This window comes from Oncorhynchus kisutch, linkage group LG9, assembly GCF_002021735.2.
Source record: "Oncorhynchus kisutch isolate 150728-3 linkage group LG9, Okis_V2, whole genome shotgun sequence".
Classification (NCBI taxonomy): Eukaryota; Metazoa; Chordata; class Actinopteri; order Salmoniformes; family Salmonidae; genus Oncorhynchus; species Oncorhynchus kisutch.
Window position 1 is genome coordinate 33,820,368 of NC_034182.2, and position 26,470 is coordinate 33,846,837.

At 44.2% G+C, this 26,470-nt stretch overlaps 1 protein-coding gene across 12 annotated transcripts in view; it reads right to left on the reverse strand.

Moving 5' to 3' along the window:
- Nucleotides 1-26,470, reverse strand: part of LOC109896506 (neurexin-2) — a 1,132,408-nt gene that overhangs the window by 304,141 nt on the left and 801,797 nt on the right. Inside the window, exon 1 of one of the 12 annotated variants that reach the window (XM_031832473.1) lies at nt 11,471-13,396. The exons of 10 other annotated variants lie outside the window; for them this stretch is intronic. In XM_031832473.1, the coding sequence (XP_031688333.1) occupies nt 11,471-11,801 (331 nt within the window). In that variant the 5' untranslated portion in view covers nt 11,802-13,396. Of the gene's footprint in view, nt 1-11,470; nt 13,397-26,470 lie in introns of those variants that run through there. One more of the 12 variants, XM_031832474.1, reaches the window with a different exon arrangement.

The following is a 26,470-nucleotide window of genomic DNA, read 5'->3' on the forward strand; positions in this document are numbered from 1 at the left end:
AGTGCCTTATTGCAAACAGGATATATGTTTTTGAATATATTTATTCTGTACAAGCTTCCTTCTTTTCACTGTCATTTGTTAGTATTGTGGAGTAACTACAATGTGGACAAAGTCAAGGGGTGTCTGGTATTATTGTCATGTGATTGCTGTATGGTAAAGTACATTTACATGTCAAATGTTTTAATATGTAGCAGAAAAGCTGAAAGAAAACAAAAATATATTTGTCCTCTGAAGAGGCTGGTTGAGTTCATAATAATAAATAAAAACATTATCAAAAAAGCCAAGGGGTGTGTATACTTTCTGAAGGCTGTGTATTGAGTATCTACTGCACACCATTATACTATACAGCATGCTTGTGTGTCCCGGGCGAGCGAGTGTTGACTGCGTGGATAGTGAGGGTACTCGGGAGGACCATCTGTTTTGAGAGGGCTTGAGGTAGCACACATCCCCTGGTGTACAATAGGTGTACTCATCAAGTGCTGCTTGAACACCCACTGCCTAATAACACACTCACAAAGGTCCACTTGGGGGAAAGGGCTCTAGCCAAATGGAAGGGTTTGGGTTGGGAACCGATGCAGATAACATGTTGTACTACATTCAAAAGATATTGTACGTAACACGCCAATCTCGTTGAATTGCTCCGAGTTGATGACACACGCCTGTTCACAATGCAGTGCTTGTCAGCCTTTGAAACGGTTCAGTTTGACCCGCTTGTGTTGGCCTCTTTCACAGACACACAATTGGTAAGGTGGAGAGAGAAAAAGAAGATTGCAAATGTCAAACCAACAAGCCTTATCTACAACGGCCAGGGTATCATAGGTGTCCTTTCTCCTCCTCCGCCTGTGTGTGTGTCTGATTGTCTCTGTGTGTATGCCTCAGCCCTGCAGAGCGATGGGGAGAATAGAATGAAGAATACTAATGTCTGCCGTCTGAAAGGGAAGGCCATGCCTCTGTACCTACGGGCTGAGCTCGCTGTCCCTTCCACCTGACCTCCCACCGTAGTGATTATCAAACGCCTCTCCTTCTCAATATCGCCAGAAGCCGTGACAACAGGGCCAGCCGTAGGGGCCGTGGCCCAGAGTTCTCCCCCAGGACGAGTGCACAGAGCTGGAGCTGGTGTAGCCGCAGTGCTGCCTGCCTGGAAGTGTTGCTGGGTCATCAGCATGTGTGTGGCTCGCCCATAAGCAAACAGTGCTGCTAATGCTAACACTGTAGTCAAACAGCAGGCACTGCCCCAGGTATCCTCTTCACTCAAACACCGCACAAAGGAGGCTATTGTATTGAGCAGGAAAGAAAGGGAGGGATGGAAGGGAGCGAGGGAGGGAGGGAGGGATAAAGAGACAGACGGAATGAGGAGCGAAAGGGAGAGGCAGAGAATGGAACAAAGGGAGGAGCAAGAGAGAGAGGTGAAGAAGGGAAGATGAATAGAGATGTCAAGATAATACTTATTCCACGTGTACGTCCAGTTGTACGTCAGAGAAAGCGGCTGAGAGAGATGGAGAGGGAAGAGCTACGTCTAGGGGAAAGCCATGTAGACAAAGTCAGCGCGGGAGGGGGGGGGGGGGGGGGGGGCTCAGCTCCTCAGTACTTAATTCAAGGGCACCTGAAGGAGGGTTGCCATGGGGATGACGTGCCCACAGGGAGAAAAGGTGTGAGACCTCTCCATCCTCACGGCGATACACAACAACAGAGGTCACACCAGCAGAAATAAGTGGGGCGGGGAACAACTATCTTATTGTTCAAGGCTGTTGTATGACCATATTTGACCATCTCGCTCTCCCTATAATAAAGATGACGCATTTTCAAGGTAAACTCTCAGAGATGTTAAAAAGGCCCATTTTCATATTGGATGTAAGGATGAACAGCCTTGAGCTAAATGGGGAAAGAAAAACGTGGGCGTTTGAATTGCTAGCAAGCTCTCCTCTGCTTTTCTTCTAGTGATTGTCCTGAAGGACTAAAGGAATGAAGGAGATGTAGCACTCTGACTGAATGAGAGGCTGCTGCATTGCCACATCTCAGATCCAAACACCTACACTGGCACGCACGCACAGACACACACAATCGCGCTCACACGCCCAGCTAACAGGGACAATGGAACTAAAACGTGTTTACCCTGTGAACGTATAATTATAGGCTTGTCTAGAACGTGAATCTGGTGATTGTGTGAGGCTATACGTCACCCCCATTTCCGTTCATATGTGCACCTTTCATTTCAAATGGCTCACCCAGTTCCCTTGGTAACTCACTATGATGGAGATAGTGATGCCTCTGAACCTCCACTCAAGTCACAGGGAAGGCAAAATCCTTGGCAGAAGAGGACGGATCTACATTCTACGCTCACAGGACAGTTTATTAGGTACACCCATCTAGTACCGGGTCGGACCACCCATTTGCCTCCAAAACAGCCTGAATTCTTTGGGGCACAGGGATGTTGGTCCATGCTGATGTGATGGCATCACGCAGTTGCTGCAGATTGGGGCGGCAGGTAGCCTAGTGTTTAGATTGTTGGGTCAGTAACCCGAAAGGCTGCTGGATCGAATCCCCGAGCTGACAAGGTAAAAATCTGTTGTTCTGCCCCTGAACAAGGCAGTTAACACACTGCTCCCCAGTAGGCCGTCATTGTAAATACACATTTCTTCTTAATTGACTTGCCTAGTTAAATAAAAAAATACAAACCTTCATGCTGTTCCATCTCATCCCAAAAAAAAGCTCTATTAGGTTGAGGTCTGGGGACTGACCAGGCCATTCAAGTAAATGGAAAAAAAGTAGTACTCACTGTCATGTTCCAGACAATGTTTTTCCACTCCTCAATTGTCCAGTGTTGGTGATTGTGTGCCCACTGGAGCCGCTTCTTCTAGTTTTTAGCTGATAGCAGTGATCTTCTGCTGCAACAGCCCATCCGTGACAAGGATCGACAAGTTGCGCGTTCTGAGATGCCGTTCTGCACACCACTGTTGTACTGCGCCATTATTTGTCTGTTTGTGGCCCGCCTGTTAGCTTGCATGATTCTTGCCCTTCTCCGTCGCCCTCTGTCATCAACAATCTGTTTTCACCAACAGGACTGTCGCTGACTGGATGTTATTTGTTTGTTGCACCATTCTCAGTAAACCTTGGACACTGTCGTGCGTGAAAAGCCCAGGAGGGCGACCGTCTCTGAGATACTGGATCCGGTGTGCTTGGCAACGATGATTATATCACACTCAGTCGCTTAGGTCACTGGTTTTGCCCATTCTAACGTTCAGTTGATCAGTAACTTAATGCCTCGATGCCTGTCTGCATGCTTTATATAGCAAGCCACAGCCACGTGACTCACCATCTGTAGGAGCGAACCATTTTCATGAACATTTTCATGTCCGGTGAGTTTATATTGTGACACACACATACAATGCAGCAACGTGTGAAGGTATGGATTACGACGCAGGGAAAATAGTCCCCCCTGCCTTGTCTGTTTGCCTTCCAAAGAGATAGGGTAGGTGTGAGTAGTGTGTGTGTGTGTGTGCGTGAATGTGTGTGTGTGTGTGTGTGTGTGTGTGTGTGTGTGTGTGTGTGTGTGTGTGTGTGTGTGTGTGTGTGTGTGTGTGTTGACTGATGAGGAAGTATGAGCTTAGACATATCAACAAAGCTACAGTAGTGTCATTGGTTTGTTATAAGTGATGAACCCAAACTTAAACGAGCTTTGTGGAACATCATCGGTCCATCTATATGCTGGATGATAACACTTACAGTAAAAATACTTGAACGTACTACTTTAATAGTCTATTTGGGTATCAGTACTTTACTTTACTACTTATATTTTTGACAACTTTTATTTTTTACTTCACTACGTTCCTAAAGAAAATTACATACTTTTTACTCCATACATTTTCCCTGACAACCAAAAGTACTAAAGTCAAATTAAATGTTTTTTTGTCACATGCTCCAAATACAACAGGGGTTGTACTCACCTAACAGTGAAATTCTTACTTAACCAACAATGCAGTTTTAAGAAAAATACCCCCCAAAAAGTATGAAACAAAAGTAACAAACAATTCAAGAGACGCATTAAATTAACAATAGCAAGGCTATATACAGTCGGGTACCGGTACAGAGTCAATGTGTGGGGGCACAGGTTAGTCGAGGTAATTGAGGTAATATGTACATGTAGGTAGAGTTATTAAAGTGACTATACATAGATAATAACAGAGAGTAGCGGCAGCATACAAGAGGGGTGGGGGGGCAATGCAAATAGTCGGGGATAGCCATTTGATTACTCATTACATTTGAAATGCTTAGCAAGACAATAAAATGGTCTAATTCGCACACTTGTCAAAAGAACATCCCTGGTCATCTCTATTGCCTCTGATCTGGTGGACTCAATAAACACAGGCTTCAGTTTGTAAACGATGTCTGAGTGTTGGGGCATGCCGCTGGTTATCTGTAAAAAAAAATATTACAAAATAATGCTGTCTGGTTTGCTTAATATAAGAACTTTTACGTGATTTACACTTTTACTTTGACTTTTGATACTTAAGTTTATTTTATGAATTACATTTACTTTTGATACTTAAGTATATTTTAAACCAAATACTTTTAGATTTAAACTCAAGCAGTATTTTACTGGGTGACTTTCACTTTTACTTGAGTCATTTTCTATTAAGGTATCTTTACATTTACTCAAGTATGACAATTGGGTACTTTTTCCACCAGTGGATTACAGCTCACAGCCATTACTCATAACATTACAGTGTGTGAACCATAATGTAGCCTGTGATATATATATATATATATTTATAAATTACAATGTCGTGTCCCATAGACAAAGAAGTGCTAATATTTCATGAGAACTTCTTGTTCGTTGGTTTGCAAAAATAACAATTGACTCAGAATTGACTCAGAACTGACTCAGAACTGACTCAGAACTGACTCAGTGAGGCGGTACGACCAAAACTCATGAAAACCTTGCATTAAAAAAAGATCTGGTGTTTATATACTGTAAGTATACTGCAGCATCCTTCAAACGAGCCTTAGTGATATAACAACTGAACAACAAAGACATTCATGAGACAGTGTAATCCGAAAAGCCCAGTGATTTTGCAAGGCTCCTCCGTAAGACTGCAGAACGCGCTGTTTGCTGTGACATAACGACGTTGTGAAATAGGTTTTGGTTGGCCTGCGAGCGCTGGGGCTATGTTTTACCAGCCCCAAGGGACGCCCAGTGTGAAATGAGAACCGTCAACATGCATTAAATATATACCATACGTGGGAGGAAAAGAAGAGCCAGTGCCAAGCCAGCAAGCCAACCGCAGACTGAGTGCTTCTGGGTAATACCGGAGTGAGGAGAGACAGCGGTTTGAAATGACAAACACAGTCGGTTGGTCAATTAGCAGTGTAGGAGAAATCACAATGGCAATAATGAATTGCTTTACATATAGATAGGCTGAGAGTGGGGTATCGGGCGGCAGGCGGTTAGCGGTGGGGGCCTTGCAAACAGACGCCTTCCATTCGGCATCTATCACAATAGTGGTGTCGTGGTGGGCGGTGGCAGTCGTTAATCAGGCAGGATAACAGGACAAACAGTGGCCTCTGTCTGTCTGTCTGGTACTCAGAGTGGCTCACCCAACAACACCGGCTAATACTCAATCACTTTGGAGGAGTACTTAACACACTCAGGGTGTAGAGAGACACATGGAGACACTCGAGTGCCACATGTATAGACAAATGAACATAAATACACGCATCTAAATGCCATTTGGAAACAATATTCCACTAGAGCTGGGAAGTGTCTCAAGATACAATATTATAATGATACTTACGTGACGATACAATATGTAATGTAAATCTTATGATTCTATATGTACAGTGATTCTATATGTATAGTGATTCTATATGTATTGTCATTCTATATGTATAGTGATTCTATATGTATTGTGATTCTATATGTATAGTGATTCTATATATATATTGTGATTCTATATATATTGTGATTCTATATATATTGTGATTCTATATGTATTGTGATTCTATATGTATAGTGATTCTATATATATATTGTGATTCTATATATATTGTGATTATATATGTATAGTGATTCTATATGTATAGTGATTCTATATGTATAGTGATTCTATATGTACAGTGATTCTATATGTATAGTGATTCTATATATATTGTGATTCTATATATATTGTGATTCTATATATATTGTGATTATATATATATTGTGATTCTATATGTATAGTGATTCTATATGTATAGTGATTCTATATGTATTGTGATTCTATATGTATAGTGATTCTATATATATTGTGATTATATATATATATTGTGATTCTATATATATTGTGATTATATATGTATAGTGATTCTATATATATTGTGATTATATATATATTGTGATTATATATATTGTGATTCTATATGTATTGTGATTCTATATGTATTGTGATTCTATATGTATTGTGATTCTATATGTATAGTGATTCTATATATATTGTGATTATATATATTGTGATTCTATATGTATAGTGATTCTATATGTATAGTGATTCTATATATATTGTGATTATATATATATATTGTGATTCTATATGTATAGTGATTCTATATGTATTGTGATTCTATATGTATAGTGATTCTATATGTATAGTGATTCTATATATATTGTGATTATATATATATATATTGTGATTCTATATGTATTGTGATTCTATATGTATTGTGATTCTATATATATTGTGATTCTATATGTATTGTGATTCTATATGTATAGTGATTCTGAGCAGCTAACCGATCGCTGCAGCTGTACATAGTCTATTGGTAAATAGCCCACCCTTTTCACCTACCTCATCCCCATACTGTTTTTATTTATTTACTTTTCTGCTCTTCTGCACACCAATATCTCTACCTGTACATGACCATCTGATCATTCATCACTCCAGTGTTAATCTGCAAAATTGTAATTATTTGCCTACCTCCTCATGCCTTTTGCACACATTGTATATAGACCCCCCCCCCTTTGTTTTCTACTATGTTATTGACTTGTTAATTGTTTACTGTGTAACTCTTTGTTGTCTGCTCACACTGCTATGCTTTATCTTGGCCAGGTCGCAGTTGCAAATGAGAACTTGTTCTCAACTAGCCTACCTGGTTAAATAAAGGTGAAATAAAATAAAATAAAAAATAAATAAATATGTATTGTGATTCTATATGTATAGTGATTATATATATATTGTGATTCTATATATATTGTGATTCTATATGTATAGTGATTCTATATGTATAGTGATTCTATATGTATAGTGATTCTATATGTATAGTGATTCTATATGTATAGTGATTCTATATGTAGTGTGATTCTATATGTAGTGTGATTCTATATGTAGTGTGATTCTATATGTAGTGTGATTCTATATGTATAGTGATTCTATATATATTGTGATTCTATATGTAGTAGCTTAACAGTATTTATTATGTACCAAACGATAACAGTAGTAAGGCATGTCCTATACAAATGACCTACTTCAACAGTGAAACTTGTACTCTCCGTCTCTCCACTGTTTGTGTCATACATAAGCTGTCGTTAGTGGCTCTGTCCCTTCAGGAAGAGACGACGATACCAGAGTAAATACAGACAGAAGATAAGGCCTTCAGCAGCGCTCCCAGAGTCAACCGCCTCAACCGCCTCAGATATGCTAAACTGAGTGGGGTTACAGCACTCAGACGGCTTAATCACGGTAAGAGGCCTCTCGAGCCTGCCCGGCTCCTCAAAAACCTGCCACATGGTGTGTGGAGGTTCTGTTTTAGACTGGCATTACTACAGCAAGGGTTAATCAAGAGTCCTGTTGTGACGGATGTGTGCTTGGTGGTTGCATTATGTTATTGCTGTTGATAGCTTTAGAGAAACCTTCTACTCATAGGCAATGGTGCTAAGGGGATCCACAGAGGACACAATCTCAAACGCACTCCACATTGCACTTTCCCACCTGGACAAAAGGAACACCTATGTAAGAATGCTGTTCATTGACTACAGTTCAGCGTTCAACACCATAGTGCCCACAAAGCTCATCATTAAGCTAAATACCCTGGGAATAAACACCCCCCTCTGCACCTGGATTCTGGACTTCCTGGCGGGCTGCACCCAGGTGGTAAGGGTAGGCAACAGCACATTTACCACGCTGATCCTCAAAACGGGGGCCCCTCAGGGCTGCGTGCTTAGTCCCCTCCTGTACTCCCTGTTCACCCACGTCTGCATGGCCAAGCTTAACTCTAACACCATCATTAAGTTTGCTGACGACACAATAGTGGTAGGCCTGATCACCAACAATGATTAGACAGCCTATAGGGAGGAGGTCAGAGACCTGGCAGTGTTATGCCAAGACAACAACCTCTCCTTCAATTGAGCAAGACAAAGGAACTGATGGTGTCTTTTGTGTCCACATCACCAACAAACTATTATGGTCCAAACACACCAAGACAGTCATGAAGAGGGCACGACACAGCCTTTTCCCCTTCAGGAGACTGAAAAGATTTGGCATGGGTCCCCAGATCCTCAAAAAGTTCTACAGATGCACCATCGAGAGCATACTGACCGGTTGCATCACCATCTGGTATGGCCACTGCTCAGCATCCAACCGTAAGCCACTACAGAGGGTAGTGCGTATGGCCCAGTACATCACTTGGGCCAAGCTTCCTGCCTTCCAGGACCTATATGCTAGCTGGTGTCAGAGGAATGTCCCAAAAATTGTCAAAGACTCCAGTCACCCAAGTCATAGACTGTTCTCTCTGCTACCGCACGGCAAGCAGTACCGGAGTGCCAAGTCTCGGTCCCAAGCCATAGTGCTGCAGAACAATTCATCAAATGGCCACCAGGACTATTTATAATTGCCCTCCCCCTCCCCCTCTCTCCTTTGTTTTTTTTTACACTGCTGCTACTTGCTGTTTATTATCTATGCATAGCCACTTTACCCCTACCTATATGTAGAAATTGCCTCGAATAACCTGTACCCTCACACAATGACTCGGTACCAGTACCCCCTGTATATAGCCTCGTTATTGTCATTGTTATTTTGTTACTTATTATTTAATTTTTTTTAAATGACTTTATTTGATTTATTGAATATTTTCTTAACACTATTTCTCGAACAGCATTGTTGGTTAAGGGCTTGTATGTAAGCATTTCAAGGTAAGGTCTACACCTGTTGTATTCGGCGCATGTGACAAATACACTTTGATATGATCCTATCATGAGGAAGACTGTAATAGGGTTTCAACCACTTGGTTGGCAGCACCGATGGCTGACACTTAATTTAGAGAGGCTTGAGTCTGCACTTGGATGCCTTGGATAGCTTATTGAGAGCGATTAAAACTAAGCTTCTCCATTGGAATTGTATTCAAGAGCATGTGTGATGTCTTTTTACATGAAATGGAATCGGTGATGAACACATGCTGCTCTGCATAATCTAAAAAAAGACCCCCCAGTTGTCAGCGTAATCACGGTATCACGTTACCACTAAAGCAATGCTAGACGTTTCAACGTGCTCTATGCGTTGTATACCTGAATACGGTATGCTAATGTGAGACAGTAGAAACAGCCATTACTATAGCGGACACTTGGTCAGTGTCATGCTCCGGAACAGAGGCTTCCTTTCTTTTGACATCAGTTCCATTTAGCCAAACAAACACCCCATTTCTCCAAGCGGTCCAATATCATCTGACAGACGCAAATCCACCGAGAGACCCCGAGAAATGTTTATGTTAATTATGTAAATTTAAATAGCTTAGCAACTCGAGATGCAAGAGAAGTGCAATCCAATTACCCAAGCTAGAGGGTGAAAAAAACACAACAGTGATTAGAACAGGGTTGCCAGGGTTTCAAGTGACATTTTAGTTGCTAAAAGAATGTGTGTGTGTATGTGTGTGTGTGTGTACCTGTGTGTGTGTGTACCTGTGTGTGTCTGTGTACCTGTGTGTGTCTGTGTACCTGTGTGTGTGTGTGTGTGTGTGTGTGTGTGTGTGTGTGTGTGTGTGTGTGTGTGTGTGTGTGTGTGTGTGTGTGTGTGTGTGTGTGTGTACATGTGTGTGTGTGTACATGTGTGTGTGTGTACATGTGTGTGTGTGTACGTGTGTGTGTGTGTGTACGTGTGTGTGTACGTGTGCGTGTGTGTGTGTGTGTGTGTACGTGTGTGTGTGTGTGTGTGTGTGTGTGTGTGTGTGTGTGTGTGTGTGTGTGTACGTGTGTGTGTGTGTACGTGTGTGTGTGTGTACATGTGTGTGTGTGTGTGTGTGTACGTGTGTGTGTGTGTACCTGTGTGTGTGTGTGTGTGTGTGTGTGTGTGTGTGTGTGTGTGTGTGTGTGTGTGTGTGTGTGTGTGTGTGTGTGTGTGTGTGTGTGTGTGTGTGTGTGTGTGTGTGTGTGTACGTGTGTACGTGTGTGTACGTGTGTGTGTGTGTACATGTGTGTGTGTGTGTGTGTATAGAGTGCTTCGAGCCAGGTCAATACAGTATCAGGCAAACATATTAACAACATTTAATCAAACCCTGATTGGTAAAAGCAGGCATTATTTCCCCACATCTTCTCTGACTCTATTGCAAGCTCTACTGTGTTACATAGTGGTGGTTGGCTGAGACACAGCTGACATATTGAGCTCAATGGCTCGGCAGAGAAAGGGAAAAGTCATAAATCCAATGCGGTACTGAGCACAGGGAAGTATGCTGGAAGCCATTAACGTCAATAGAGGTGCAGGCTCAGCCAATTGACTACGGTGGTCTATGTGAGCTGCCCTCCTCTGTCTGATTGATACAGATTACAGCTAAACAGACTGCAGCTAAGTGGAGAGAATTGAAAGATATGGACAGAGGAACACGCAAACATTTCAATGGAGGACAAGCTCGAGTTGCCGGAACACTGAGTATTCTCTCTGTGACAGGAAGGTTTGGATAGGCCCATCAAGACAAGTCTCGCTTCGGCTCTGACATCTTTGGCTTAGAACAGTGCGGCAAGCAACACACAACCCTGAGAGAAGCAGCCAGAAACATTTCTAGAGCACAGTGAAGTCGTGGAGTCAATTGTCAATGCGAAACCAGGACACAATGCGAAACCAAGTTCCTGCTGTCTGAGGATACACAGCAAAGCAAAGGACAGCGGCAGTAATGGTTGTGGTAAACATCATCATCGGCCATTCCGGAGCCATGAATCAGTGTGACCAGCGGGGACCTGCAGCCAATGAGGCGCTGTGGAAGACGGCTGAGCAGCCAATGGGGTGCCCTGTCTGTGTGGATTGACCAGGATCAATAGATGGATGTACATGTGTGGAAACTCTCAACCTGGACCACCTCCTCGCCAACTTCAAATCAACCCCCTTCAAGACCATAAACTTCCACTGACCCCGATAACCCACATCATATATCCACACATCACACATGTACACACTATAAAGCGCTACGTAACCGATACACCGACCGTTAGAAAAGGACAAAGTAGTTTGGACCTTACCGTGGCCCCCACGCGTGAGGAACGGCATCCTGTTGATGGCGATGGGCACCGTTCCATGCTTGTTGTGGAAGTGGTGGACGTGGTGGGTGGTGCTGAGGCTGGAGGAGACGCGGGCGGCCACTGCAGGGCAGGGGAAGGCCAGCAGGGCCAGGGAGAGCACCAGCCGGAACAGGCAGGCCGGGCTGGCCCACACCAGGAGCGCCGCGGGCCGCTGCACTAGCAGCAGTCCTTCGCCCACCTCCAGGACCGCCTGAAGCACGGGGGCGGTTTTCCAAGGGAGCATCATTCCTCTCCAACTTCCTCCCACGCGACAGGAAGAGGAAGACGACATTTCAGATGGATCCAGGGCCCATGATCCCCGGCTTCCCAGCACAATTAAAATGAAAGAGAATGAACAAAAACAAGATCCTCCTCCTGAAGACAATGATCCCAAAAATACTGCAGGAAAAAAAGGTATGTTCAGGAGAAAGAAAAACCCAAATCTTTCCAAAAAGGAGCAAAATTCTCAAATCCAGCGACGAAATCCTTCCAGGAGCCTATTTCCTATCCTCCAGAGCACCAAAAATACAAAACCCAAAAAACAACAGCCCCCCCCCCAAAAAAAACGACCCTCCCCCCTTGCCAACTAAAGATTTTTGTTAAAGCACTCTAATAGGCACCACAACACAAATGATCACTGGCAGCCTAAACAGCAACCGATTAATCAGGGGAACACATATTCTAAAACCAAAATGCCTCCATCTGTAAAACTAAATGACTTATCTCGATAACCCTGTTTACTGTCGATAGTAACTGAAGGTTTCCTCTGCCTTGCGAGAGCGCTACAAACCTTCTCGGTCCAGAGCCTGAGCCCTCGGTGTGGTTAAAAAAACGACCACCATCCCCACCGTTTGCTGGACGAAATCTCTCACATCGGAAAACAACAGGCAAAAAAGGGATAGAGTGATGGAGAGAGGGCTAGTGCAGCGCCAAGACGATGGAGGTGCAGCTGAATCCAGCTTCCAGGCTTTCAAATCCCTGGAGGGACGACAGAGCAGAGCAGTCTGCAGCAGAGAGTGGAAGAGACAGGGATGTGGAAAATGAGTACAAGGCAAAGCAGGAGAAGAAGCAGCAGCAAGAGTAGCTATATTCCCTCTCCCCTCGCGGAGAGAGCCGAGCTGGGATGGAGAGCAGCGTGGATATGGACGCAGAGGCAGTAGAGTCTCACCCAAGAGAGCATCCAAGTGATCCTTATTCCTCTCCGGCTCTGAAAAGCATCACTGCGTATCGATCCTTCAAAACCCTCTTTGTCTCCTTCCTAACACAATATCACACAGTACCCTGCGCTTGTCCCTGTAGATGGAAAAAGATTCCCGGATCTCTCCCGCTCAGTCTGTGGATTCCAAGACACTGGTCTGAGGAAGAGGTAGTCCTCTCGGAGCTCCGGCACAGACTGCTGGCTGTCTGGCTCGGACCGGCACCACTGCTGTGAAATTCATGCTAATTGAAACAGGGGCTGCAGCAACGAGAGCATCCTTCCCCTCTCTCCTTCTAAGAGACTCTCCTGATCCAGCGGTCTATAGGCAGGCTATCCGCGTACGCTGGGGCAGCAGAACACGAGACCGTGGCATAAATGGAGCAAGGGAAGGTGGACGCACTCCGCTCCCTTTGAAAGTACAGCCAGACTACGATACTTAGAGCCAAGAGGAGACGCGGGGAGAGAGTGTGAGAGAGTGAGAGAACGAGAGTTTAGGAGGGGAGGGAGGAGAGAGAGAGAGTCAGGAAGGAGGGGTAGCAGGCAGGCACACATGCTTGTGTATGCACACACACTACAAAAACAGAGTGAAGCTACTGATTTTGTGGCCAATGTATGGGCTCTCACCGGGTACTGTAACTAACAGCTTGGTGGACTGTTGGGGCTATTCTTGTTCCAGAGTCACTGGAATAACAACATACCAGCATGAATCAGAGAGGAATAAGGAATAAACGTTCACATGCAGGTTAAAAATAAACAACAGATGCACCCATACAAAAACGTGTATCTGCCTGCACACACACACACACACACACACACACACACACACACACACACACACACACACACACACACACACACACACACACACACACACACACACACACACACACACACACACACACACACACAAAGAGGGTGAGTTGGTCCCTGATGGTGATGAATAATTTCTATCATCCTCCCCATTGTTTTGTATCATCCTCCCTTCTTTCATATTATCCTCACCTCTTTCATATCATCCTCCTCTCTTTCATATCATCCTCCTCTCTTTCATATCATCCTCCCTCTTTCATATCATCCTCCCCTCTTTCATATCATCCTTCCCTCTTTCATATCATCCTACTCTCTTTCATTTCATCCTACTCTCTTTCATTTCATCCTCCTCTCTTTCATATCATCCTCCCCTCTTTCATATCATCCTCCCCTCTTTCATATCATCCTCCCCTCTTTCATATCATCCTCCCCTCTTTCATATCATCCTCCCCTCTTTCATATCATCCTACTCTCTTTCATATCATCCTCCCCTCTCATATTATCCTCACCTCTTTCATATCATCCTCCTCTCTTTCATATCATCATACTCTCTTTCATATCATCCTCACCTCTTTCATATCATCCTCCCCTCTTTCATATCATCCTCCCCTCTTTCATATCATCCTCCCCTCTTTCATATCATCCTCCTCTCTTTCATATCATCCTCCTCTCTTTCATATCATCCTCCTCTCTTTCATATCATCCTCCCCTCTTTCATATCATCCTCCCCTCTTTCATATCATCCTCCCCTCTTTCATATCATCCTCCCCTCTTTCATATCATCCTCCTCTCTTTCATATCATCCTCCTCTCTTTCATATCATCCTCCTCTCTTTCATATCATCCTCCCCTCTTTCATAACATCCTCCCTTCTTTCACATCATCCTCCTCTCTTTCATATCATCCTCCTCTCTTTCATATCATCCTCCCATCTTTCATATCATCCTCCCCTCTTTCATATCATCCTCCCCTCTTTCATATAATCCTCCTCTCTTTCATATCATCCTCCCCTCTTTCATATCATCCTCCCCTCTTTCATATCATCCTCCTCTCTTTCATATCATCCTCCCCTCTTTCATATCATCCTCCCCTCTTTCATATCATCCTCCCCTCTTTCATATCATCCTCCTCTCTTTCATATCATCCTACTCTCTTTGATATCCTCCTCCCCTCTTTCATATCATCCTCCCCTCTTTCATATCATCCTCCCCTCTTTCATATCATCCTCCTCTCTTTCATATCATCCTCCCCTCTTTCATAATATCCTCCCTTCTTTCACATCATCCTCCTCTCTTTCATATCGTCCTCCTCTCTTTCATATCATCCTCCCCTCTTTCATAATATCCTCCCTTCTTTCACATCATCCTCCTCTCTTTCATATCATCCTCCTCTCTTTCATATCATCCTCCCCTCTTTCATATCATCCTTCCCTCTTTCATATCATCCTCCCCTCTTTCATATCATCCTCCCCTCTGTACTCATTTTTCATCCTTTCATTGCTACATGCCTCTCTCATCCACTAGCCATGTATATCACACTCCCATTTGTCTTTTCCTCGTACCTCCACTGGTCTCTTTCTGCTATTCGTGTCATAGGAGGCCAGGGTAGCAAGGTAGAGAGATAGTGATGAGGAGGCACAGACCGGTGGCACCAGCTAGAGAAATAAATGATGGACGGACGGGAGGACCAAAGAGAGTGGGAGAAGGAGAAAGAGAGAGAGAGAGAGAGAGAGAGAGAGAGAGGAGAGAGAGGGTGAAGGAGAGACAAACTAAGAGAGAGAGAAGTAGAGAGTGTAAAAGAGAGAGAGAGAGAAGGGAGGGAGAGGAAGAGAGAGAGAGAGAGGAAGAGGAAGAAAGAGATGGAACACATCATATAAATCACGGCTGATAGAGATCTCAGTTGGAAACGCCTCGCTGCTCTGAGAAGAGCAGTCTCGAAAAATAGGCAAACAGAAAAAGCCAGCACCACTCTTCCCTCTGTGACAGGAGGACAGGGCTATCACTCAGATACACATACACACAGCTCCCCAGCATCAGTGGTGGTCTCGCCTAACAGAGACAGGTGGAGCCAGCCCCGGGCTATCAGGGAGATGAGGTTGGACACCTGGGCCAGGGTGAGCTACGACACGGCTTGACCCAGACACCTGTCTAGAGGTGGCATGGATAGAACCAGGAAGCACATCACCATACACCCAGCCTTCTGTGGTTTAGAAGTGGGCCTGGGATGTCTACATTGAGCCAGCAGTTAGCACTAGGCTAGGAGAGAGTATGTCCAATCGGTAGGAACACTTAGCTCTGTAGATGGAAGGGTACTGTCTTCGCTAGACAAAATCACACTCTGTTGGTTATGTATGCAGAAACTTGTCCTGAGAAACGTCTTACAACTGAAATGTTGACAACTGGTCTCTTGTGATTGTTTTTCTATGAACAGAGACACACTGGATAAAACACTACCATACAGAGGTGTTTTTCCACTCAGGTGAAGGGGTGTGTGAGGGGGGAACTGAACATGGTGAAATTCAGCTACTGTACCCCTGCCTTTGCTGGGGGTTCCCTAAAGGCTGAGAACAACACACCGCCAGTAGTGTGTCGTCCTCACTTGTCCTCCTGTCCTCACCTGTCCTCACCTGTCCTCCTGTCCTCCACTCCGAGGTGATGCAAACCTGTCCCCAAGGGCACCGCTGCCTCTAAAATGTTATCCCCTGTGTAACTTCCCATGCACTCCCTCCTAAAAGGCAAGTGAGGTCAGAGAGAGAGAGGAAGTGGGATTACAGTTCCTGGCAGTGTACAGATCAAATACCCCCCTCTGCTTCTAATGCCTCTCTTCCCTACTGCCTAATCCCAAGGAAACTCTTCTACGTTAACCACATAATTAACTCCACCCCTTTGTCCTCCAGTCCATATACAGTGTGTGTCGGGCTGAGGACCATAAAAGAAAAGAGTTATTGATGAGAGATTGGTGAAGAAATGTAGTATTCTGTTAACAATAGGACTGCAATGATTTAGCAAGCCTGAGAGATCAGCGTTTATGTGTGAGGAAACTCTCATCTCCAGGAGGTGGCTATGTCACGGGATGGTTAGAGTGTGGTAACGAGGCAACGTTTTAGATTTTTCCTTCTCAGAAGAGGTCAGGAAAAAAAAGACATGCTGAATCCCATTTCTCGCACAGCGGGGGAGGCGGAAACACACAAAGCAAGTCATCACTTTTTAACTCCCGGCTCCCATTTGGATAATTCAATAACTTTTCCTCCAAACCGATTCAAATGTTAGCCGCTTATGTACTGTACGTGAACTTTGTGCAGAAGCTCAAGCTGTCAGCCAATGGGACACACTATCAACACACAGTTTAGCAACATGATGCTAAAATTAGCAACAGATTCAGTACAGCACAGTATGTATTCTGTAGCATTGCACAAGGAGAGGCTATGAGGGTCATATGAGGCACATTTTTGAGCTAACTAGCTAACTTGCTAGCAATGGCTATGAGGGTCATATGAGGCACATTTTTGAGCTAACTAGCTAACTAGCTAGCAATGGCTATGTAGTTAGCTATGGATTATCAAGTAGCTATATGGATTATCAAGTAGCTATAATATTCAGTCTAGCCCGCTAACAGTAAGGCTAACGAGGCTACAGCCTGAGTTTAGCAACTAGCTATGGAGATGTACTAGCTATTCACAAGCTTTGGATTAGCGAGTAGCTACAAAATGGCTATTTTGATACAGTTGTTTGAGTAGCCTCCTTGGCTAAAGTAATGGTTGGTTTATAATAATGCAGACTTAATGTTAAGATCACTTTTGGGGAAAATAGAGAGAGAGACACAGCTGACTGTGGGCTGTTATCTAATTACACTGTGTATGTACTTCCTCTCATAGTCTGCTCTCAGGGACCCGGGTAATTCAAATCTATCTGTTTTCTACAAGCCCTAGATTTATTTCACTGCTCCCCTGTACTCAGGCATCCACCCACCACTCACCATCCCTCCTTCACAGCCACATACCGAGGTAGAGAGCGAGAGGGAAGAGAGGGGAGGAAGGAGGGATACAGCTATGGAGAATTGCTAAGTGCATTAGGAGAGACAAATGAATCCACTAATAACATCATGGTCTCAGTAGCTGTGAAGGAGCCTCAGTATCAGGTTGTATCAGATACAACAATCTTGTCAAAGACCATGTGATCTTCCCTGCTCTCACTGTGGCTTGCATGTTCAAAGGATAATGAGATTGTAAAAATAAAATAAAAACGCATTTATGTAATAACGCACACATGAGCAGGAGACAGGCAGGCGAGGAGGGGTGTGAGAGATGGAGAGAGGGAAGGAGTGAGAGACGGAGAGAGGGAAGGAGTGAGAGACAGAGAGAGGGAAGGAGTGAGAGACGGAGAGAGGGAAGGAGTGAGAGACGGAGAGAGGGAAGGAGTGAGAGACGGAGAGATGGAAGGAGTGAGAGACGGAGAGAGGGAAGGAGTGAGAGACGGAGAGAGGGAAGGAGTGAGAGATGGAGAGAGGGAAGGAGTGAGAGACGGAGAGAGGGAAGGAGTGAGAGACGGAGAGAGGGAAGGAGTGAGAGATGGAGAGAGTGAAGGAGTGAGAGACGGAGAGAGGGAAGGAGTGAGAGGCGGAGAGAGGAAAGGAGTGAGAGACGGAGAGAGGGAAGGAGTGAGAGACGGAGAGAGGGAAGGAGTGAGAGACGGAGAGAGGGAAGGAGTGAGAGATGGAGAGAGGGAAGGAGTGAGAGACGGAGAGAGGGAAGGAGTGAGAGATGGAGAGAGGGAAGGAGTGAGAGACGGAGAGAGGGAAGGAGTGAGAGACGGAGAGAGGGAAGGAGTGAGAGACGGAGAGAGGGAAGGAGTGAGAAACGGAGAGAGGAAAGTGTGCTGTAGGTAAAAAGGGAGGAGGAGAGGAGCCTGCCTGTTTCACACATCTTAATCAACTCTGATGATACATCCCAGAGAGAGAAGCAGTTTGAGAGACACTGACATTAATAACTAGCAACAACCCCCCAACCCTCTCGACATGATAGAAGCCCACCTCCTCTCCATCGCTTCCTTTCGGCCAATCAGATCGCAGATCTCCCTGAACCCATTTTATAGAACCCCTTTTATGGTATGTACAATAACAAGCCCTAGATGTCTCTCAGAGAAGACAGTAATGGGGGTGTTATCTGGCAATGCTGTTGTTTATTCAATCCGATCTGGAATCTATCACCGGTTGACGGGGTTCCCCGGGGCATAAAAGCCAGATTCTCTGAATCAGCGTTTGTGCCTGGTTACAAAATGAACTGTCAGGCCTCCTGAGTGGTGCAGTGGTCTAAGGCAATGCATCGCAGTGCTAGCTGTGCCACTAGAGATTCTGGGTTCGAGTCCAAGCTCTGTAGCAGCCAGCCGCAACCAGGAGACCTATGGGGCGGTGCACAATTGGCCCAGCGTCATCCGGGTTAGGGGAAGGTTTGGCCGGCAGGGATGTCCTTGGCGCACCAGCGACTCCTGTGGCGTGCCGGGCGCACTGCACGCTGACACGGTCACAAGGTGTACGGTGTTTCCTCGGACACATTGGTATGGCTGGCTTCCAGGTTAAGAGGGCATTGTGTCGAGAAGCAGTGTGGCTTGGTTGGGTTGTGTTTCGGAGGACCCACGGCTCTCGACCTTTGCCTTTCCTGAATCCATACGGGAGTTGCAACGATGAGACAAGACTGTAACTACCAATTGGATACCATGAAATTGGGGAGAAAAAGGGGTAAAAAAAAAGAAATGGCCACCACTTCTCTGAGAAGATGTAGTTCATTGTAGGAGAAGCCCCATTTCATTTTCCCCAACAACATTTATCAACATCCTCCTTTCTTTTTCAATGTAACACCCACCCATCTAAATAAGACACAGTGAGAACAATATCAAACCGATATCAACATGTCCTTCCCCTGAATGGCCCCTTTTCTCCATCACCTGGAGCCTTGGGCCATCCATCTACCACTGAACAAGGACCACAGGATGGCTCCAATGGGCCAATCGAGCTAAACATCAAAACATAATAATATGTCTATCTGTCTGTTTGATGTTTTACTATGACCAAAGGTATGTTTCCTATACTAGCGTTACATTGTGAGTATTATAATGAGGGGGAATGGGAAAGGGGTTGGCTAGGACTGTGAACGGCTGAAAACGCAATTCCAGAAGAACACAGGCTGGTAGTAATCTGCTGCACAGGAGGACAAAAGAGAGTCTATTTTGACAATAATTTACTATTTTACTATTTCAATGGGAAATGCAGGCTCAACAATGCTGCCAGCTACACAGAGAGAGATGGAGAGAGCAAGAGAGAGAGATGGAGAGAGCGAGAGAGATGGAAAGACAGATAGAGGGGAGGGGTCTTCCTAAAGGACCAGATTGCAGTGCTCTCGGGTATGAGACGCCAGAGTGTTTAAAACTGAATTACATCTAATTTATCCCTTGCCAGAAAATAAGTGAAGAGGAACTGCTGATAACTGCTGGGAGACAGAGAGAAGGAGGGAGAGAGAGAGAGAGAGGAAAAAGAGAGGAGAGAGTGAAAAGAGAAAGAGAGAGAAAGAGGGAGAAACAAAGAGAGAGCAAGACCAGGGAGAGAGAGAAAGAGAGAGCGAAACAAGGGAGGAGGAAGAGAAAGAGAGAGCTAAACGAGGAGGGAGAGAACAACATCAAGTAAGGCGTATTTAAAACATAAGCTATTCTGGAAGTTTTGTGGGTATTTAGATCCAATAAATGGGAAGCGGCTATTGATTTAAGCTCCAAACAGCAAGCGGAGATTCGCTTCCTTATTTCACAGATTACACACAACACAATGAGAAGTCCACTGGGAATAGATGGTTGTGGAAGTCTTCCTCCTTCCCCTTTCTTCTACACAAAGGAGAAATACGCGCCAAACTTTGAGTAATGATCTCATATGATACTACTGCTGTGCTGATAGTGCTTCCTACATCAACATCCTGTGATTTATAACCTATACAGAATGATAACTAAATACACTTTCTCTGCTCAGACCCATGAGGTTATTAAATGAGGATTTAATGGTACATTGACTCTTAGGCTGCGTTTAGAGAGGCAGTCCAATTCTGATATTTTTTACACTAATTGGTCAAATGTTGACCAATCACATCAGATCTTTTCACATCAGATCTTCTTCAGAGCTGATCTGATTGGTCAAGAGACACAGAGGGGGGGGGGGGGGATATCTCAATTCGTCTGCCTGTCTAAACGCAGCCATTGTCACCTAGCAGAAGTTGCTGCAAATAGAGTGAACCGTTGATGTTGGCTTCAACTGGAGAGGAGTACGCAGGTGGAAACCAGAGGGTCAACAACATTTTAACGTTTTAATTCCATGACAAATGTTCTAACTAGTTACCGCTGGAGATCTTTCTCTGCCACAACTGAGACTGAGTTCACTGATCTTAGACAAAGGTGCTGGACCAGTGAGGCTGCAGTTCAACATCGCTTAAAAGCTCCCTAAAAAAACGTTTCAATATTGTTTACAGGTCCACTACTTTATCATTCACTGGCTGTGAGTTTCAGTTAGGTCATAATCCGCTTTCCGTGGCCCACATCAGAACTCTGGACTGCCCTTACAAAGCAAAGCCCCGCACTCATTCTTTATCAATTCATTTCCCATTGGGCCAACAACATTTTCTTAAATTTTCTTTCTGGATCCCAAGTCACCTATCAACAGGGTCAACGGTTAATGACAAGAAAAAGTAGAACTATTGGGCTTGTGATGAATTTCCTGCTGTGTCAGAGCTCCTTTCTGGCAGTGTAGCCGGTGTGTCTGCAGTGCAGAGGCGGCCCCTGAAAATCTGGATGTCATAGTTTATAGCCGGGCGGCCTGGTGCTTGGCTGGAGGTGTCAGCCCTGGTTACACGCCAGGCACGCAGATGCTCATCGCCCAGGGAGCCTGGGATTGAGCTTTAGGGATGGATAGAGCCCAAAGCGACAACACTGTACCAGAGTATATCCTAAACCCATTTACACATGATCTACTGAAGTATACTGCACACCAATGATAGCCACACAGTTTATACCGTCCTATTGGATACAGTAAGTCATATACTATTATTGAAACATGAAATACAGTGGGGAGAATAAATAATAATAATAATAAATAATAATAAATTAGGGGAAAATAGTAAAGAAAGAAAATATATTTAAAAAATATATATTTCAAATATATATATATATATATATATATATATATATATACAGTTGAAGTCAGAAGTTTACATACACCTTAGCCAAATACACACTAAACAGAAAATAAACACCTACAACTCAACAGTGAAACCCAGGCTACCTAAGTATGAGCTCAATCAGGGACAACCAGGCTACCTAAGTATGATTCTCAATCAGGGACAACCAGGCTACCTAAGTATGAGTCTCAATCAGGGACAACCAGGCTACCTAAATATGAGTCTCAATCAGGGACAACAATTGACAGCTGCCTAGGATTGAGAACCATACTAGGCCGAACTCAAAAACCAACATAGAAAAACAAACATAGACTGCCCACCCAACTCACGCCCTGACCATACTAAAACAAAGATATAATAACAGAACTAAGGTCAGAACCAGACACTGACATTTAATCCTAGTAAAAATGCCCTGTCTTTAGTCAGTTAGGATCACCACTTTATTTTTAGAATGTGAAAGGTCAGAATAAAAGTAGAGAGAATGATTTATTTCAGCTTTTATTTCTTTCATCACATTCCCAGTGGGTCAGAAGTTTACATACACTCAGTTAGTATTTGGTAGCATTGCCTTTAAATTGTTTAACTTGGGTCAAACGTTTTGGGTAGCTTTCCACAAGCTCCCTACAATAGGTTTGGTGAATTTTGGTGTAACTGAGTCAGGTTTGTAGGCCTCCTTGCTCAAACACGCTTTTTCAGTTCTGCCCACACATTTTCTATGGGATTGACGTCAGGGCTTTGTGATGGCCACTCCAATGCCTTGACTTTGTTGTCCTTAAGCGATTTTTCCACAACTTTGGAAGTATGCTTGGGGTCATTGTCCATTTGGAAGACTATTTGCGACCAAACTTTAACTTCCTGACTGATGTCTTGCTTCAATATATCCACATCATTTTCCAGCCTCATGATGCCATCTATTTTGTGAAGTGCACCAGTCCCTCCTGCAGCAAAGCACCCCCACAAGATGATGCTGCCACCCCAGTGCTCCACGGTTGGGATGGTGTTCTTCGGCTTGCAAGCGTCCCTCTTTTTCCTCCAAACATAACGGTCATTATGTCCAAACAGTTCAATTTTTGTTTCATCAGACCAGAAGGCATTTCTCCAAAAAGTACGATCTTTGTCCCCATGTGCAGTTGCAGATCGTAGTCTGGCATTTTTATGGCAGTTTTGGAGAAGTTGCTTCTTCCTTGCTGAGCGGCCTTTCAGGTTATGTCGATATAGGACTCATTTTACTGTGGATATAGATAATGTTGTACCTATTTCCTCCAGCATCTTCACAAGGTCCTTTGCTGTTGTTCTGGGATTTGTTCTGGGATTGATTTGCACTTTTTGCAAAGTATGTTAATCTCTAGGAGACAGAATACGTCTCCTTCCTGAGCGGTATGACAGCTGCGTGGTCCTATGGTGTTTATACTGGCGTACTATTGTTTGTACAGATGAACGGTGTACCTTCAGGTATTTGGAAATTGCTCTCAAGGATGAACCAGACTTGTGGAGGTCTACAATTGTTTTCTGAGGTCTTGGCTGATTTCTTTTGATTTTCCCATGATGTCAAGCATAGATGCACTGAGTTTGAAGGTAGGCCTTGAAATACATCCACAGGTACACCTCCAATTGACTCAAATGATGTCAATTAGCCTATCAGAAGCTTCTAAAGCCATGACGTCAGTTTCTGGAATTTTCCAAGCTGTTTAAAGGCACAGTCAACTTAATGTATGTAAACTTCTGACCCACTGGAATTGTGATACAGTGAATTAGCCCAATTTGGCAACCTCACTGTAAATGCCTGGTATCAAATCTCTCCATCTATCGGCCCCACATCAAACACAAAGTCGCTGTACATGTTATATGTAAAATAGGACTAGCTTTACCGCTAGTGCACTGCTGGCTAGTGTACCGCCTGCTGACTAGTGCACCGCCTGCTGGCTAGTGCACCGCCTGCTGTTATAGGTAGGAAGGTATTTGAGGAAGAGAGCCGAGCCTTTGTGTTGAAACTCTCTCAGAGCTTGAGGAACATGCAGTCTGGGCGCTGGGGAGGATTAAGCTCGGAGGTGATTTATTTTACACTTTCTGATACAGTATTCATTTTGAGCGAGTGAGAAAAAGGAAGAAAGAGAGAATAACAGAGAGAGAGAAAAAGAAATGGCTCAAGGAAATGCCCTTAGTATTTCTGCAGTGTATTGGCTACTCACCTCTGGCTAAAGCATATGAATTGGAAGGTTCAATACTGTCTGCGTTAACCCTTGATATACCGCTTCGTATCGAGACACATGGATTCATAAGAAGATTTTTGATAGACATTGAATGGCAGAACTTATCTAATGTGGAGAAACAGGGAAGGTTAAAGTGTTAACTATTTCATTTGTGAATGTTGCCTTTCCATTAACTGGTCTTTTTTCTCACACTTCAATCACAACAGAGGCCATAGTTTTCAATCAAAGAGATGCAAGGCAATTGATCTCCTATTCACACACATGTGCACACTCAAGCACAAACACACACTTCCAACCCCCTAGCCTCTGGAAGTACAGTAGATGGGAAGGAGGAGTTGACAGCCGTGGTGTAAGTACTCATAAAGCTTTTTCACACTTAATGACCAGGGTGAATGCATCACTTTATTTTAATTAAGTTGCAGGAGGAACCTCTTCAGAGAGAGAGAGAGAGACAGAGAGAGAGAGAGAGAGAGAGAGAGAGAGAGAGAGAGAGAGAGAGAGAGAGACAGACAGAGAGAGAGAGAGAGAGAGAGAGAGAGAGAGAGAGAGAGACAGACAGAGAGAGAGAGAGAGAGAGAGAGACAGACAGACAGACAGAGAGAGAGAGAGAGAGAGAGAGAGAGAGAGAGAGAGAGAGATTGAAACATTCAAACACGTACAAAAGGATACGCTAACACCATGTGAGATCCTTTGTTTGAGAAAGTCATGGTGGCCTTGTGTCTTTACACATGTACATTTGGAAAGTATTCAGACCCCTTGACTTTTCCCCCATTTTGTTACATAACAGCCTTAGTCTTAAATGGATGAAATAAAAAAAATCCTCATCAATCTACACACAATACCTCATAATGACAAAAGTGCCACAATGACAAATCCCCATACTGACATTTTTGCAAAACAGAAATACCTTATTTACATAAGTATTCAGACCCTTTGCTATAAGACTCGAAATTGAGCTCAGGTGCATCCTGTTTCAATAGATCATCCTTGAGATGTTTCTACAACTTGATTAGAGTCCACCTGTGGTAAATTCAATTTATTAGACATAATTTGGAAAGGCACACACCTGTCTATACAAGGTCCCACATTTGACAGTGCATGTCAGAGCAAAAACCAAGCTATGAGGTAAAAGGAATTGACCGTAGAGCTCCGAGACAGGATTGTGTCAAGGCTCAGATCTGGGGAAGGGTACCAAAAAATGTCTGCAGCATTGAAGGTCCCCAAGAACAGTGGCCTCCGTCATTCTTAAATGGAAGAAGTTTGGAACCACCAAGATTTTTCATAGAGCCGGCCGCCCAGCCAAACTGAGCAACTGGGGAAGAAGGGCCTTGTTCAGGGAGGTGACCAAGAACCCGATGGTCACTCTGACAAAGCTCCAGAGTTCCTCTGTGGAGATGGGAGAACCTTCCAGAAGGACAACCATCTATGCAGCACTCCACCATTCAGACCGTTATGGGAGAGTGGCCACACAGAATCCACTCCTCAGTAAAATACACATTACAGCCAGCTTGGAGTTTGCCAAAAGGACCCTAAAGACTCTCAGACCATGGGAAACATGATTCTCTGGTCTGATGAAACCAATATTGAACTCTTTGGCTTGAATCCCAAGCCACACATCTGGAGGAAACCTGGCACCATCCCTACGGTGAAGCATGGTGGTGGCAGCATCATGGTGTGGGGATGTTTTTCAAAGGCAGGGACTGGGAGACTAGTCAGGATCAAGGCAAAGATGAATGGAGGAAAGTGCAGAGAGATCCTTGATGAAAACCTGCTCCAGAAAGCTCTGAACCTAAGACTGGGGGCGACAGTTCATCTTCCAACAGGATAATGACCCTAAGCACACAGCCAAGACAACACATGGATGTCCTTTCGTTGCCCAGCCAGAGCCCGGACTTGAACCCGATCAAAAATCTCTTGAGAGACCTGAAAATATCTGTGCAGAGATGCTCCCCATTCAACCGGACAAAGCTTGAGAGGATCTGCAGAGAAGGATGGGAGAAACTCCCCAAATAGAGGTGTGCCAAGCTTGTAGCGTCATACCCAAGAAGACTGGAGGCTGGAATCGCTGCCAAAGGCGCTTCTACAAAGTACTGAGTAAAGGGTCTGAATACTTATGTAAATGTGTTTTAATTTGCGTGTGTTTTAATTTGCTCAACTTTCCAAAAAACTGTTTTTGCTTTGTCACTATGAGGTATTGTGTGTAGATTGATGAGGGAAAAAAACTTTTTAAACCATTTTAGAGTAAGGCTGTAACGTAACAAAATGTGGAAAAAGTCAATGGGTCTGAATACCGAATACGGACCTGAATACAGGTAACTGCCAAAATAAATGAAACACCAACATAAAGTGTCATAATAGGGCACTGGGCATTGGGCCACCACGAGCCAGAACAGCTAGACATAGATTCTACAAGTGTCTGGATGCACCATTCTTCCATGAGAAATTACTGTTTTGTTGATGGTGGTGGAAAAAAACGCTGCCTCAGGTGCCACTCCAGAATCTCCCATTGGGTTGAGATCTGGTAACTGACACACACAC